At 59.7% G+C, this 15,188-nt stretch overlaps 3 protein-coding genes across 3 annotated transcripts; all 3 read right to left on the bottom strand.

Annotated features, from left to right (window-relative positions):
- Positions 1-1,423: 1,423 nt before the first annotated feature.
- On the bottom strand, positions 1,424-3,748 carry LOC129784249 (acrosin-like; the record flags this gene model as incomplete). The annotated part of the gene is made up of 5 exons (XM_055801087.1): positions 3,675-3,748; positions 3,191-3,391; positions 2,664-2,929; positions 2,232-2,377; positions 1,424-1,762 (listed from the first exon to the last, which is right to left on the bottom strand). Coding segments are annotated over exons 1-5 (1,026 nt in total), but the record flags the coding sequence as incomplete, so codon positions are not given.
- Positions 3,749-6,799: 3,051 nt separating this feature from the next.
- On the bottom strand, positions 6,800-9,139 carry LOC129784104 (acrosin-like). The gene is made up of 5 exons (XM_055799901.1): positions 9,066-9,139; positions 8,582-8,782; positions 8,055-8,320; positions 7,623-7,768; positions 6,800-7,153 (listed from the first exon to the last, which is right to left on the bottom strand). The coding sequence occupies exons 1-5, from the start codon at positions 9,137-9,139 to the stop codon at positions 6,800-6,802; spliced, it is 1,041 nt and encodes a 346-aa protein (XP_055655876.1).
- Positions 9,140-12,189: 3,050 nt separating this feature from the next.
- Positions 12,190-14,529, bottom strand: LOC129784103 (acrosin-like). Its single transcript, XM_055799900.1, has 5 exons — positions 14,456-14,529; positions 13,972-14,172; positions 13,445-13,710; positions 13,013-13,158; positions 12,190-12,543 (listed from the first exon to the last, which is right to left on the bottom strand). Exons 1-5 carry the CDS (start codon positions 14,527-14,529, stop codon positions 12,190-12,192), a joined length of 1,041 nt encoding a protein of 346 aa, XP_055655875.1.
- Between the last annotated feature and the right edge of the window lie 659 nt (positions 14,530-15,188).

Raw genomic sequence — 15,188 nt, 5'->3', positions numbered from 1 at the left:
GCAAGTGAGGAGGAGCTATCCCCCTTGCAGCCGGAGCCCCGATAAACATACCTGCTTGATAACCCTCCTTGAGTTGTAGAGTTTGATTCCGCACGTCAGCACCAATCAAGAAGGCTACAAAGACCTGTGCAGCACATGCCGAGTAGGAGATGGCCCCGTGTCCTGGTTTCAGCTGGCATGGAGTTAACTTTCTTCTTCGTAGCTAGTGAAGTGCTGTGTTTTGGCTATGATGTGAGAACAATGTTGGTAGCCGCACTGATGTTTTCGGTTGTTGCTGCCTAGCGTTTCTGCTAAGTCAAGGCCTTTTTGGTTTCTTGGGCCTTGCCAGCCAGAGTGCTGGAGGGGCACAAGAGACTGGGAAGGGACACAGGCGGGTCAGCTGACCTGAACCAGCCACAGAGGTATTCCATCCCGTGGGACGTCATGCTTGGTATAGAAACTTGGAGGGTTAGCTGGTGGGGGGATTCTTGCTCAGGGACTGGCTGGGCATCGGTCAGCGGGTGGTGAGCAGTTGTACTGGGCATCATTTCCTTTTTTTCCTTCTCCCTTCCTTTTGATTTTACCCTTTTCCCCCACCTTTCCATCCTAATTGTTATTGTTGTTCTTCTTCTTGGTATTGTTACTGTTGTTCTTCACTCTTTCTTCTGTTTAAATTATTACATTGTTCTTATCTCAACCCTCCACTTTTACATTGCTTTCTGATTCTCCTCCCCACCCCTCCGGGTGGGGGGGAGTGCGCAAGTGGCTGCGTGGCGTTTGGTTGCCGGTAGTGTTTGGTTGCCGGCCGGGGTTAAACCGCGACACAGGATGGAAATGAAGTCTGTGGCATATGTGGGGCTCGAAGGCAAGCTCCTTCCCCAAATCCTCAGTGCAACCCTTGGGTCTTTCCAGACGCGTCTGTCCTGGGTCACGAGAGTCCAGTTTCAAGGTCACTTGTGGCTCATCCACAAGCGCAGCGGGATCCCACCAGGAGCTGGCCAAAGACGTTCTGTGTTTCCAGCTCCTTTCCCCAAGCCCTCCAGCCCGTGATGACCTGTGTTCCCTTCCTCCCCCAGTGCAGCCTCCCCCTCCTCCCTGAGCAGGCCCACTTTCAGCCCTTTGCAGGGACTCTTTCCCTTTGTGCCCGCCTTGTCTGCCTGCAGCCTGCCTCGCTTGGCAGGTGCCGGGCGTGGACGTCCTTGCCTCGCACAGGAGACTGACTTGAGCTGAAGCCTGGTTTGCTGTGAGCACCGAAACATTTTATTTCAAGCACGTGGTCAGCCTCATCAGGTGTGTGCGTCCCGAGGCACGAGCGCAGGGCAGAGCAGCCCTTTGACGCTGAGGTGGCCTTTGCATCGGCAGGCATTGCCCCAAAGGAAACGGTGGTGGCACACTGCAGCCTGCCCTGCGTGCCGTTTGTCCTGCTGCTCACACCGTTTTTTCCCCTTAGGTACTGCAGGAGCTCCTGCAGCCGGCTAAAGAAGTCCAGCAGCTTCTGGACTGGAAACGGGCAGGAGCCGCCCGACTGCACTGCTGTGGGCCTTGGCCTCGGAATGGGGCTTGAGGTGGTGACAAAATGACTCCAAGCGCGTGCTGTTGGAGTAGCCCTCACTGCTGGGCGCAGGCCCATCTGTAGCAGGATCCAGTCGTAGAAGTGCTGAGTGGAGGTGTAGACTCCGGGCTGCCTGGCTCGGGCACAGCCTCTCCCCCAGCTGGTGACACCAACAAGCCAGAAGTAGTCTGCACTGCTGTCTTGGCACACGAGAGGCCCACCGCTGTCCCCCTGCAGAGGAGGAGAGAGGACAAAGGGGTTGTTGGGTGGCCAGCGTCAGCACGGGGGTTGGCTCCTTCTCTCTGACGGCACCTGCCGGAGCTGTGTTCCCTGCAGAGCGAGGCTGTGTCGAGCGAGCCTTGCCTGGGAAGGGGTGGTGGGCTTGTAAGGTGGGGCTGGCTCTGCTCACTGCACGGTGATGGTGGGTGTGTGGAAGAGAGCTGTGGCAGGCTTGGGATGGGGAGCCGTGGGCTGCCAGGAGCACTAGGAGGGCTTTCTGGGCAGAGTGCCATGCCTCTGGGACAAGAGGGGCACTGGGCAGGGGCCTGCCGATGGGGAAGGGGGTATAAGCCCCCCCGGCGGTGGGGACCTGAAGTGGGAGGGGCACTGGCCAGGCCAAGCACATGCCGGGCCATGTTGGCGTAGTTGCGTGTGGCGGGGCTACCTGTGCTACGGGGCTTGGCTCGTAGCACGCTCCTACCTGGCAGGTGTCAATGCCACCCTGCGGATAGCCAGCACAGACGTTGTGCGTGTGGATGGCCCCTCTGTACCACCGGCTGCTGTTACAGACGTTGACATCAATGAGGCGGACCTGGGCCTCCTGCAGCACATCCGTTGATCGTCCAGCTGTGAGCACAGGAAGGAATTAGCAAGCAGCAGCTCACTGGCACTTCTCCTCCCCTGCCTGGCGGAATCCCTTGCCTCGCCCGCGCTTGGCTTTGCATCCTGAGAGGCGTTATAGCGGCATTTGCCTTCCGCCTTGCTCTGGGGAAAGGGCTCAGGCCCATCTCTCAAGAGGCATACGTCCCCACAGGCTGACTCGGGCTCTGGCCTCTGCTGTCAGGAAGCCCAAGCAATGGCCCCGAGCGTGCCAAGCTTGCGCTCGGCACACGAGTACTTCCGCGGTACTCACATCTTGCAGTCGTGGCACCCCAGCCGCTGATGTAGCAGTTTTTCAGCTGCGAGACTCTCAGCGAGGCATCGGGCACACAGGCAAGCTGAACGTAGGCGTTGCACTGCACAGGCTGGTCCAGCTCCAGCAAGGCAATGTCGTTCCTCTGCGTGATGTTACTGTAGCCTTGGTGAAGGAGCAGCCGCTTGATGTTGCGCACCTGGGCCTCAGGGCCCAGCTGAGTCAGCCGCGTGGCACCGATCACCACGCGCCACATGGTGATGTAGCTGGAAGGCAAATGGGGAGAGGACTCAGAGGGAGCACAGCCACGTGCTGCAGCAGCCCAGCCGTTGCCCTGCCTTCCGCTTGACGAGGGAGAGAGGAGAGCAGCGCTCGGGAGGGTGTGACTGGCCTCGCGTGCCTTAGGCTCAAGGAGCACCCAGGCCCTGGGTGTCCTGCGAGGAAACGGGGCGGGAGTAGCCCGTGCTGCTGCGCACGGGGCAAGCGCTAGTGTTGTGGGGCTATGCGTGTTCCCGGTGGCGCCTTACCTGGCCTCGATGAAGCAGTGGGCTGCTGTCAGGACCCACTGTGCGCTGATGAGGGAGCCTCCGCAGGTATGACCCGTGCCCGCTTGCCAGGGATTCTGGATGCTGACGATCCAGGGCCAGGCCCCTGCCTGGGCATCTGTGCCACCCACGACGCGCGACATGCCGTACTGAAAAGCCATGGGCCGGAGCCCGCAGGTCCCTCTGTAAAGAGAAACTCCTTAGTGTCCTGCTGGATGGCTGGCGCCCCTACGGCTCACGGTCAGCCGTCTTCCCTCCCCACAAGGCGCTGCCTGGCCAGCAGGGCTGGGGAAGCCTGTGGGGCACGTGTGTGTCCACACCCTGCCTCTTTCTGCTTTAGCCCCGTAGGTGAGTACTGCCAACAGCCTGCGTGCTGGCAAGGAAATGAGCCTCCCACACTGGCTGCCCTCCAGCCAAGCCCACAAGGGCTTGCCCAAGCTCCCTCCCAGAGCCTCGGGCCACTTACCCACAGCTGTCCCATGTGCCGTACGCAGGACAGCACATGGCCAGCAGGATGAGGAGGAGGCGCAGCAAATCCATCCCTGCCAGTGACACGTGGCAGCTGCAAGGAGGAGGGCTTGTCACCGCCAGTGCAGCCGCCAACATACTGCCCCCCGAACTCACGTTGCCCAGGATGCCCTTGGCCCCGGGGGTGATGTCACAGAGTGGCTGGTTGCCACGGGGCTGGGCGTGGTGGCCTCTGCGGGGAGGGGGGGCAACAGGAGGGGTTCCAAGCAGGACGGGAGGCAGGAGCTGGGATCGCACAGCCCCCACAGAGCCCCGTGGAATGCTCCCTTTGCGCGATGAGGGTGGGCAGGCCCCATGGCAGGCAGCAGCGCCTGGCTCCCAGCTCTGCCTGCTAACAGCTCACAGGAAAAACCAAGCGTGGCGGCGCTACCTCTTTGCGAAGGTCACTGCCGCCCTGCTCTCGGCAGCCCTTTGCCACCTGCTCCTGCCCAATAAAGAGACACACAACAGAGAACGCAACCACTAGAGGCAGCACGCGCGTGCTTGGCTCTTGAAGAGACACTCTCTTGATGGTCGTGGCAGGCAAGCAGTGACGGGCAAGCCTAATAAGCCAAGCCTAGCCCAGCAGTGCCAACCTTCCTGCACGCAGCACAGGGAAAGGCACACGCAGCACAGTCCTCACTGGCTATGTCAGCCACAGCAACGCCCTCTGGCAGGCTTCGTGTCCCTGCTCTCTCTGGGTTGGATTGTGGTTCTGGAGCAACACTGAAGAGGGCAGCTGTGGCACCTGCTACGCACGGCCGAGGACATACAATCAGAACGCCAAAAAGGCGCCTTCGAAGTCCAATGCTGTAAAACAGACATTAGAATCCCCTGTCGCTGTTAAGAAAGTGGGAGGATTAGGCAGCACCGGGTGTTGGTCAATCGCTATTTCATTAACAGCCCTTAGATGTTGTACTACATGCTGCTCCTGGGCATGTGGCTTTGCAACAACCCCTGTTTTAGGCAATTATGACTTCTAGGCTCCAGTCCGAGCCAGGATTCCAACTTCATAGGATACTGGGTTTGTCTTAGCGGCTTCGCTCCCGGTTTCAATTCCACACTTGCTGGTGCTGCTGGGCTGAGCAACCCCCTGGCCCAAGGCAGCTGCTGCCGTGTGGACACAAGCTCTGCCACCTAGGAGGGTCCCAGTGTGCAGGGCTTTTCGGATGGCAGCAAGGCGGTCACAGGCCATGACGCTCAGAAGTAAAGACTCTGCACGGAGATAGTTCAAGCTGAAAATCATTCGGTAAATATGCAGACCTTGCAACTGGTGCTTCAGCACTTGTGTTTAACAGACTGACTAACAAGGACACTACGGTCTGCACGTGTCGATACCGATCGACTAGCTACGTTGTAAGCAAGAACTATGTTGTCTGCAAGATGTACGAGCCGGGAAGAGAACCAGTACAACCTGGCTCTGCGCTTGCTGGTGTGGACTCCTCAGCACTGCGCGCCAAAGGGAAAAGTACATCCTGAGGAAGGGTGCGAGCCTTCCTCCCAGAGAGCCCAGCCCAGGACCAGCAGGTGTCAATGCACCCGCGCCAGAGTGAGGAGGCTTATGATACCGAGTTCCTGGACCGAATGGTAATAACCCCGCCTTTTCTCGGGAATCTAATGAATATGTATGCTTCTGTGTAATAGGGATCTGCTTACTTAAGCCCTGGGTGTGCAAGTGAGGAGGAGCTATCCCCCTTGCAGCCGGAGCCCCGATAAACATACCTGCTTGATAACCCTCCTTGAGTTGTAGAGTTTGATTCCGCACGTCAGCACCAATCAAGAAGGCTACAAAGACCTGTGCAGCACATGCCGAGTAGGAGATGGCCCCGTGTCCTGGTTTCAGCTGGCATGGAGTTAACTTTCTTCTTCGTAGCTAGTGAAGTGCTGTGTTTTGGCTATGATGTGAGAACAATGTTGGTAGCCGCACTGATGGTTTCGGTTGTTGCTGCCTAGCGTTTCTGCTAAGTCAAGGCCTTTTTGGTTTCTTGGGCCTTGCCAGCCAGAGTGCTGGAGGGGCACAAGAGACTGGGAAGGGACACAGGCAGGTCAGCTGACCTGAACCAGCCACAGAGGTATTCCATCCCGTGGGACGTCATGCTTGGTATAGAAACTTGGAGGGTTAGCTGGTGGGGGGATTCTTGCTCAGGGACTGGCTGGGCATCGGTCAGCGGGTGGTGAGCAGTTGTACTGGGCATCATTTCCTTTTTTTCCTTCTCCCTTCCTTTTGATTTTACCCTTTTCCCCCACCTTTCCATCCTAATTGTTATTGTTGTTCTTCTTCTTCTTCTTGGTATTGTTACTGTTGTTCTTCACTCTTTCTTCTGTTTAAATTATTACATTGTTCTTATCTCAACCCTCCACTTTTACATTGCTTTCTGATTCTCCTCCCCACCCCTCCGGGTGGGGGGGAGTGCGCAAGTGGCTGCGTGGCGTTTGGTTGCCGGTAGTGTTTGGTTACCGGCCGGGGTTAAACCGCGACACAGGATGGAAATGAAGTCTGTGGCATATGTGGGGCTCGAAGGCAAGCTCCTTCCCCAAATCCTCAGTGCAACCCTTGGGTCTTTCCAGACGCGTCTGTCCTGGGTCACGAGAGTCCAGTTTCAAGGTCACTTGTGGCTCATCCACAAGCGCAGCGGGATCCCACCAGGAGCTGGCCAAAGACGTTCTGTGTTTCCAGCTCCTTTCCCCAAGCCCTCCAGCCCGTGATGACCTATGTTCCCTTCCTCCCCCAGTGCAGCCTCCCCCTCCTCCCTGAGCAGGCCCACTTTCAGCCCTTTGCAGGGACTCTTTCCCTTTGTGCCCGCCTTGTCTGCCTGCAGCCTGCCTCGCTTGGCAGGTGCCGGGCGTGGACGTCCTTGCCTCGCACAGGAGACTGACTTGAGCTGAAGCCTGGTTTGCTGTGAGCACCGAAACATTTTATTTCAAGCACGTGGTCAGCCTCATCAGGTGTGTGCGTCCCGAGGCACGGGCGCAGGGCAGAGCAGCCCTTTGACGCTGAGGTGGCCTTTGCATCGGCAGGCATTGCCCCAAAGGAAACGGTGGTGGCACACTGCAGCCTGCCCTGCGTGCCGTTTGTCCTGCTGCTCACACCGTTTTTCCCCTTAGGTACTGCAGGAGCTCCTGCAGCCGGCTAAAGAAGTCCAGCAGCTTCTGGACTGGAAACGGGCAGGAGCCGCCCGACTGCGCTGCTGTGGGCCTTGGCCTCGGAACGGGGCTTGACGTGGTGACAAAATGACTCCAAGCGCGTGCTGTTGGAGTAGCCCTCACTGCTGGGCGCAGGCCCATCTGTAGCAGGATCCAGTCGTAGAAGTGCTGAGTGGAGGTGTAGACTCCGGGCTGCCTGGCTCGGGCACAGCCTCTCCCCCAGCTGGTGACACCAACAAGCCAGAAGTAGTCTGCACTGCTGTCTTGGCACACGAGAGGCCCACCGCTGTCCCCCTGCAGAGGAGGAGAGAGGACAAAGGGGTTGTTGGGTGGCCAGCGTCAGCACGGGGGTTGGCTCCTTCTCTCTGACGGCACCTGCCGGAGCTGTGTTCCCTGCAGAGCGAGGCTGTGTCGAGCGAGCCTTGCCTGGGAAGGGGTGGTGGGCTTGTAAGGTGGGGCTGGCTCTGCTCACTGCACGGTGATGGTGGGTGTGTGGAAGAGAGCTGTGGCAGGCTTGGGATGGGGAGCCGTGGGCTGCCAGGAGCACTAGGAGGGCTTTCTGGGCAGAGTGCCATGCCTCTGGGACAAGAGGGGCACTGGGCAGGGGCCTGCCGATGGGGAAGGGGGTATAAGCCCCCCCGGCGGTGGGGACCTGAAGTGGGAGGGGCACTGGCCAGGCCAAGCACATGCCGGGCCATGTTGGCGTAGTTGCGTGTGGCGGGGCTGCCTGTGCTACGGGGCTTGGCTCGTAGCACGCTCCTACCTGGCAGGTGTCAATGCCGCCCTGCGGATAGCCAGCACAGACGTTGTGCGTGTGGATGGCCCCTCTGTACCACCGGCTGCTGTTACAGACGTTGACATCAATGAGGCGGACCTGGGCCTCCTGCAGCACATCCGTTGATCGTCCAGCTGCGAGCACAGGAAGGAATTAGCAAGCAGCAGCTCACTGGCACTTCTCCTCCCCTGCCTGGCGGAATCCCTTGCCTCGCCCGCGCTTGGCTTTGCATCCTGAGAGGCGTTATAGCGGCATTTGCCTTCCGCCTTGCTCTGGGGAAAGGGCTCAGGCCCATCTCTCAAGAGGCATACGTCCCCGCAGGCTGACTCGGGCTCTGGCCTCTGCTGTCAGGAAGCCCAAGCAATGGCCCCGAGCGTGCCAAGCTTGCGCTCGGCACACGAGTACTTCCGCGGTACTCACATCTTGCAGTCGTGGCACCCCAGCCGCTGATGTAGCAGTTTTTCAGCTGCGAGACTCTCAGCGAGGCATCGGGCACGCAGGCAAGCTGAACGTAGGCGTTGCACTGCACAGGCTGGTCCAGCTCCAGCAAGGCAATGTCGTTCCTCTGCGTGATGTTACTGTAGCCTTGGTGAAGGAGCAGCCGCTTGATGTTGCGCACCTGGGCCTCAGGGCCCAGCTGAGTCAGCCGCGTGGCACCGATCACCACGCGCCACATGGTGATGTAGCTGGAAGGCAAATGGGGAGAGGACTCAGAGGGAGCACAGCCACGTGCTGCAGCAGCCCAGCCGTTGCCCTGCCTTCCGCTTGACGAGGGAGAGAGGAGAGCAGCGCTCGGGAGGGTGTGACTGGCCTCGCGTGCCTTAGGCTCAAGGAGCACCCAGGCCCTGGGTGTCCTGCGAGGAAACGGGGCGGGAGTAGCCCGTGCTGCTGCGCACGGGGCAAGCGCTAGTGTTGTGGGGCTATGCGTGTTCCCGGTGGCGCCTTACCTGGCCTCGATGAAGCAGTGGGCTGCTGTCAGGACCCACTGTGCGCTGATGAGGGAGCCTCCGCAGGTATGACCCGTGCCCGCTTGCCAGGGATTCTGGATGCTGACGATCCAGGGCCAGGCCCCTGCCTGGGCATCTGTGCCACCCACGACGCGCGACATGCCGTACTGAAAAGCCATGGGCCGGAGCCCGCAGGTCCCTCTGTAAAGAGAAACTCCTTAGTGTCCTGCTGGATGGCTGGCGCCCCTACGGCTCACGGTCAGCCGTCTTCCCTCCCCACAAGGCGCTGCCTGGCCAGCAGGGCTGGGGAAGCCTGTGGGGCACGTGTGTGTCCACACCCTGCCTCTTTCTGCTTTAGCCCCGTAGGTGAGTACTGCCAACAGCCTGCGTGCTGGCAAGGAAATGAGCCTCCCACACTGGCTGCCCTCCAGCCAAGCCCACAAGGGCTTGCCCAGGCTCCCTCCCAGAGCCTCGGGCCACTTACCCACAGCTGTCCCATGTGCCGTACGCAGGACAGCACATGGCCAGCAGGATGAGGAGGAGGCGCAGCAAATCCATCCCTGCCAGTGACACGTGGCAGCTGCAAGGAGGAGGGCTTGTCACCGCCAGTGCAGCCGCCAACATACTGCCCCCCGAACTCGCGTTGCCCAGGATGCCCTTGGCCCCGGGGGTGATGTCACAGAGTGGCTGGTTGCCACGGGGCTGGGCGTGGTGGCCTCTGCGGGGAGGGGGGGCAACAGGAGGGGTTCCGAGCAGGACGGGAGGCAGGAGCTGGGATCGCACAGCCCCCATAGAGCCCCGTGGAATGCTCCCTTTGCGCGATGAGGGTGGGCAGGCCCCGTGGCAGGCAGCAGCGCCTGGCTCCCGGCTCTGCCTGCTAACAGCTCACAGGAAAAACCAAGCGTGGCGGCGCTACCTCTTTGCGAAGGTCACTGCCGCCCTGCTCTCGGCAGCCCTTTGCCACCTGCTCCTGCCCAATAAAGAGACACACAACAGAGAACGCAACCACTAGAGGCAGCACGCGCCTGCTTGGCTCTTGAAGAGACACTCTTGATGGTCGTGGCAGGCAAGCAGTGACGGGCAAGCCAAATAAGCCAAGCCTAGCCCAGCAGTGCCAACCTTCCTGCACGCAGCACAGGGAAAGGCACACGCAGCACAGTCCTCACTGGCTATGTCAGCCACAGCAACGCCCTCTGGCAGGCTTCGTGTCCCTGCTCTCTCTGGGTCGGATTGTGGTTCTGGACCAACACTGAAGAGGGCAGCTGTGGCACCTGCTACGCACGGCCGAGGACATACAATCAGAACGCCAAAAAGGCGCCTTCGAAGTCCAATGCTGTAAAACAGACATTAGAATCCCCTGTCGCTGTTAAGAAGGTGGGAGGATTAGGCAGCACCGGGTGTTGGTCAATCGCTATTTGATTAACAGCCCTTAGATGTTGTACTACATGCTGCTCCTGGGCATGTGGCTTTGCAACAACCCCTGTTTTAGGCAATTATGACTTCTAGGCTCCAGTCTGAGCCAGGATTCCAACTTCATAGGATACTGGGTTTGTCTTAGCGGCTTCGCTCCCGGTTTCAATTCCACACTTCCCGGTGCTGCTGGGCTGAGCAACCCCCTGGCCCAAGGCAGCTGCTGCCGTGTGGACACAAGCTCTGCCACCTAGGAGGGTCCCAGTGTGCAGGGCTTTTCGGATGGCAGCAAGGCGGTCACAGGCCATGACGCTCAGAAGTAAAGACTCTGCACGGAGATAGTTCAAGCTGAAAATCATTCGGTAAATATGCAGACCTTGCAACTGGTGCTTCAGCACTTGTGTTTAACAGACTGACTAACAAGGACACTACGGTCTGCACGTGTCGATACCGATCGACTAGCTACGTTGTAAGCAAGAACTATGTTGTCTGCAAGATGTACGAGCCGGGAAGAGAACCAGTACAACCTGGCTCTGCGCTTGCTGGTGTGGACTCCTCAGCACTGCGCGCCAAAGGGAAAAGTACATCCTGAGGAAGGGTGCGAGCCTTCCTCCCAGAGAGCCCAGCCCAGGACCAGCAGGTGTCAATGCACCCGCGCCAGAGTGAGGAGGCTTATGATACCGAGTTCCTGGACCGAATGGTAATAACCCCGCCTTTTCTCGGGAATTTTAATGAATATGTATGCTTCTGTGTAATAGGGATCTGCTTACTTAAGCCCTGGGTGTGCAAGTGAGGAGGAGCGATCCCCCTTGCAGCCGGAGCCCCGATAAACATACCTGCTTGATAACCCTCCTTGAGTTGTAGAGTTTGATTCCGCACGTCAGCACCAATCAAGAAGGCTACAAAGACCTGTGCAGCACATGCCGAGTAGGAGATGGCCCCGTGTCCTGGTTTCAGCTGGCATGGAGTTAACTTTCTTCTTCGTAGCTAGTGAAGTGCTGTGTTTTGGCTATGATGTGAGAACAATGTTGGTAGCCGCACTGATGTTTTCGGTTGTTGCTGCCTAGCGTTTCTGCTAAGTCAAGGCCTTTTTGGTTTCTTGGGCCTTGCCAGCCAGAGTGCTGGAGGGGCACAAGAGACTGGGAAGGGACACAGGCGGGTCAGCTGACCTGAACCAGCCACAGAGGTATTCCATCCCGTGGGACGTCATGCTTGGTATAGAAACTTGGAGGGTTAGCTGGCGGGGGGATTCTTGCTCAGGGACTGGCTGGGCATCGGTCAGCGGGTGGTGAGCAGTTGTACTGGGCATCATTTCCTTTTTTTCCTTCTCCCTTCCTTTTGATTTTACCCTTTTCCCCCACCTTTCCATCCTAATTGTTATTGTTGTTGTTCTTCTTCTTCTTGGTATTGTTACTGTTGTTCTTCACTCTTTCTTCTGTTTAAATTATTACATTGTTCTTATCTCAACCCTCCACTTTTACATTGCTTTCTGATTCTCCTCCCCACCCCTCCAGGTGGGGGGGAGTGCGCAAGTGGCTGCGTGGCGTTTGGTTGCCGGTAGCGTTTGGTTGCCGGCCGGGGTTAAACCGCGACACAGGATGGAAATGAAGTCTGTGGCATATGTGGGGCTCGAAGGCAAGCTCCTTCCCCAAATCCTCAGTGCAACCCTTGGGTCTTTCCAGAGGCGTCTGTCCTGGGTCACGAGAGTCCAGTTTCAAGGTCACTTGTGGCTCATCCACAAGCGCAGCGGGATCCCACCAGGAGCTGGCCAAAGACGTTCTGTGTTTCCAGCTCCTTTCCCCAAGCCCTCCAGCCCGTGATGACCTATGTTCCCTTCCTCCCCCAGTGCAGCCTCCCCCTCCTCCCTGAGCAGGCCCACTTTCAGCCCTTTGCAGGGACTCTTTCCCTTTGTGCCCGCCTTGTCTGCCTGCAGCCTGCCTCGCTTGGCAGGTGCCGGGCGTGGACGTCCTTGCCTCGCACAGGAGACTGACTTGAGCTGAAGCCTGGTTTGCTGTGAGCACCGAAACATTTTATTTCAAGCACGTGGTCAGCCTCATCAGGTGTGTGCGTCCCGAGGCACGGGCGCAGGGCAGAGCAGCCCTTTGACGCTGAGGTGGCCTTTGCATCGGCAGGCATTGCCCCAAAGGAAACGGTGGTGGCACACTGCAGCCTGCCCTGCGTGCCGTTTGTCCTGCTGCTCACACCGTTTTTCCCCTTAGGTACTGCAGGAGCTCCTGCAGCCGGCTAAAGAAGTCCAGCAGCTTCTGGACTGGAAATGGGCAGGAGCCGCCCGACTGCACTGCTGTGGGCCTTGGCCTCGGAACGGGGCTTGACGTGGTGACAAAATGACTCCAAGCGCGTGCTGTTGGAGTAGCCCTCACTGCTGGGCGCAGGCCCATCTGTAGCAGGATCCAGTCGTAGAAGTGCTGAGTGGAGGTGTAGACTCCGGGCTGCCTGGCTCGGGCACAGCCTCTCCCCCAGCTGGTGACACCAACAAGCCAGAAGTAGTCTGCACTGCTGTCTTGGCACACGAGAGGCCCACCGCTGTCCCCCTGCAGAGGAGGAGAGAGGACAAAGGGGTTGTTGGGTGGCCAGCGTCAGCACGGGGGTTGGCTCCTTCTCTCTGACGGCACCTGCCGGAGCTGTGTTCCCTGCAGAGCGAGGCTGTGTCGAGCGAGCCTTGCCTGGGAAGGGGTGGTGGGCTTGTAAGGTGGGGCTGGCTCTCCTCACTGCACGGTGATGGTGGGTGTGTGGAAGAGAGCTGTGGCAGGCTTGGGATGGGGAGCCGTGGGCTGCCAGGAACACTAGGAGGGCTTTCTGGGCAGAGTGCCATGCCTCTGGGACAAGAGGGGCACTGGGCAGGGGCCTGCCGATGGGGAAGGGGGTATAAGCCCCCCCGGCGGTGGGGACCTGAAGTGGGAGGGGCACTGGCCAGGCCAAGCACATGCTGGGCCATGTTGGCGTAGTTGCGTGTGGCGGGGCTGCCTGTGCTACGGGGCTTGGCTCGTAGCACGCTCCTACCTGGCAGGTGTCAATGCCGCCCTGCGGATAGCCAGCACAGACGTTGTGCGTGTGGATGGCCCCTCTGTACCACCGGCTGCTGTTACAGACGTTGACATCAATGAGGCGGACCTGGGCCTCCTGCAGCACATCCGTTGATCGTCCAGCTGCGAGCACAGGAAGGAATTAGCAAGCAGCAGCTCACTGGCACTTCTCCTCCCCTGCCTGGCGGAATCCCTTGCCTCGCCCGCGCTTGGCTTTGCATCCTGAGAGGCGTTATAGCGGCATTTGCCTTCCGCCTTGCTCTGGGGAAAGGGCTCAGGCCCATCTCTCAAGAGGCATACGTCCCCGCAGGCTGACTCGGGCTCTGGCCTCTGCTGTCAGGAAGGCCAAGCAATGGCCCCGAGCGTGCCAAGCTTGCGCTCGGCACACGAGTACTTCCGCGGTACTCACATCTTGCAGTCGTGGCACCCCAGCCGCTGATGTAGCAGTTTTTCAGCTGCGAGACTCTCAGCGAGGCATCGGGCACGCAGGCAAGCTGAACGTAGGCGTTGCACTGCACAGGCTGGTCCAGCTCCAGCAAGGCAATGTCGTTCCTCTGCGTGATGTTACTGTAGCCTTGGTGAAGGAGCAGCCGCTTGATGTTGCGCACCTGGGCCTCAGGGCCCAGCTGAGTCAGCCACGTGGCACCGATCACCACGCGCCACATGGTGATGTAGCTGGAAGGCAAATGGGGAGAGGACTCAGAGGGAGCACAGCCACGTGCTGCAGCAGCCCAGCCGTTGCCCTGCCTTCCGCTTGACGAGGGAGAGAGGAGAGCAGCGCTCGGGAGGGTGTGACTGGCCTCGCGTGCCTTAGGCTCAAGGAGCACCCAGGCCCTGGGTGTCCTGCGAGGAAACGGGGCGGGAGTAGCCCGTGCTGCTGCGCACGGGGCAAGCGCTAGTGTTGTGGGGCTATGCGTGTTCCCGGTGGCGCCTTACCTGGCCTCGATGAAGCAGTGGGCTGCTGTCAGGACCCACTGTGCGCTGATGAGGGAGCCTCCGCAGGTATGACCCGTGCCCGCTTGCCAGGGATTCTGGATGCTGACGATCCAGGGCCAGGCCCCTGCCTGGGCATCTGTGCCACCCACGACGCGCGACGTGCCATACCGAAAAGCCGTGGGCCGGAGCCCGCAGGTCCCTCTGTAAAGAGAAACTCCTTAGTGTCCTGCTGGATGGCTGGCGCCCCTACGGCTCACGGTCAGCCGTCTTCCCTCCCCACAAGGCGCTGCCTGGCCAGCAGGGCTGGGGAAGCCTGTGTGGCACGTGTGTGTCCACACCCTGCCTCTTTCTGCTTTAGCCCCGTAGGTGAGTACTGCCAACAGCCTGCGTGCTGGCAAGGAAATGAGCCTCCCACACTGGCTGCCCTCCAGCCAAGCCCACAAGGGCTTGCCCAGGCTCCCTCCCAGAGCCTCGGGCCACTTACCCACAGCTGTCCCATGTGCCGTACGCAGGACAGCACATGGCCAGCAGGATGAGGAGGAGGCGCAGCAAATCCATCCCTGCCAGTGACACGTGGCAGCTGCAAGGAGGAGGGCTGGTCACCGACAGTGCAGCCGCCAACATACTGCCCCCCGAACTCACGTTGCCCAGGATGCCCTTGGCCCCGGGGGTGATGTCACAGAGTGGCTGGTTGCCACGGGGCTGGGCGTGGTGGCCTCTGCGGGGAGGGGGGGCAACAGGAGGGGTTCCAAGCAGGACGGGAGGCAGGAGCTGGGATCGCACAGCCCCCACAGAGCCCCGTGGAATGCTCCCTTTGCGCGATGAGGGTGGGCAGGCCCCGTGGCAGGCAGCAGCGCCTGGCTCCCGGCTCTGCCTGCTAACAGCTCACAGGAAAAACCAAGCATGGCGGCGCTACCTCTTTGCGAAGGTCACTGCCGCCCTGCTCTCGGCAGCCCTTTGCCACCTGCTCCTGCCCAATAAAGAGACACACAACAGAGAACGCAACCACTAGAGGCAGCACGCGCGTGCTTGGCTCTTGAAGAGACACTCTCTTGATGGTCGTGGCAAGCAAGCAGTGACGGGCAATCCAAATAAGCCAAGCCTAGCCCAGCAGTGCCAACCTTCCTGCACGCAGCACCGGGAAAGGCACACGCAGCACAGTCCTCACTGGCTATGTCAGCCACAGCAACGCCCTCTGGCAGGCTTCGTGTCCCTGC

This window comes from Falco peregrinus, chromosome 3, assembly GCF_023634155.1.
Source record: "Falco peregrinus isolate bFalPer1 chromosome 3, bFalPer1.pri, whole genome shotgun sequence".
Taxonomy (NCBI): domain Eukaryota; kingdom Metazoa; phylum Chordata; class Aves; order Falconiformes; family Falconidae; genus Falco; species Falco peregrinus.
Note: the sequence above shows the minus strand (reverse complement) of the source record. Positions and strands in the feature narration are given on the sequence as shown.

What these genes read in the sequence shown, in the direction of transcription:
- LOC129784103 (XM_055799900.1), bottom strand. Translation starts at nt 14,529, where the DNA reads ATGGATTTGCTGCGCCTCCTCCTCATCCTGCTGGCCATGTGCTGTCCT. An exon ending in GGCACATGGGACAGCTGTGG is followed by an intron (nt 14,173 to 14,455) that starts GTAAGTGGCCCG and finishes TTCTCTTTACAG; the next exon opens with AGGGACCTGCGGGCTCCGGC. An exon ending in GGGTGCCACGACTGCAAGAT is followed by an intron (nt 13,159 to 13,444) that starts GTGAGTACCGCG and finishes CTGTGCTCGCAG; the next exon opens with CTGGACGATCAACGGATGTG.
- LOC129784104 (XM_055799901.1), bottom strand. Translation starts at nt 9,139, where the DNA reads ATGGATTTGCTGCGCCTCCTCCTCATCCTGCTGGCCATGTGCTGTCCT. An exon ending in GGCACATGGGACAGCTGTGG is followed by an intron (nt 8,783 to 9,065) that starts GTAAGTGGCCCG and finishes TTCTCTTTACAG; the next exon opens with AGGGACCTGCGGGCTCCGGC. An exon ending in GGGTGCCACGACTGCAAGAT is followed by an intron (nt 7,769 to 8,054) that starts GTGAGTACCGCG and finishes CTGTGCTCGCAG; the next exon opens with CTGGACGATCAACGGATGTG.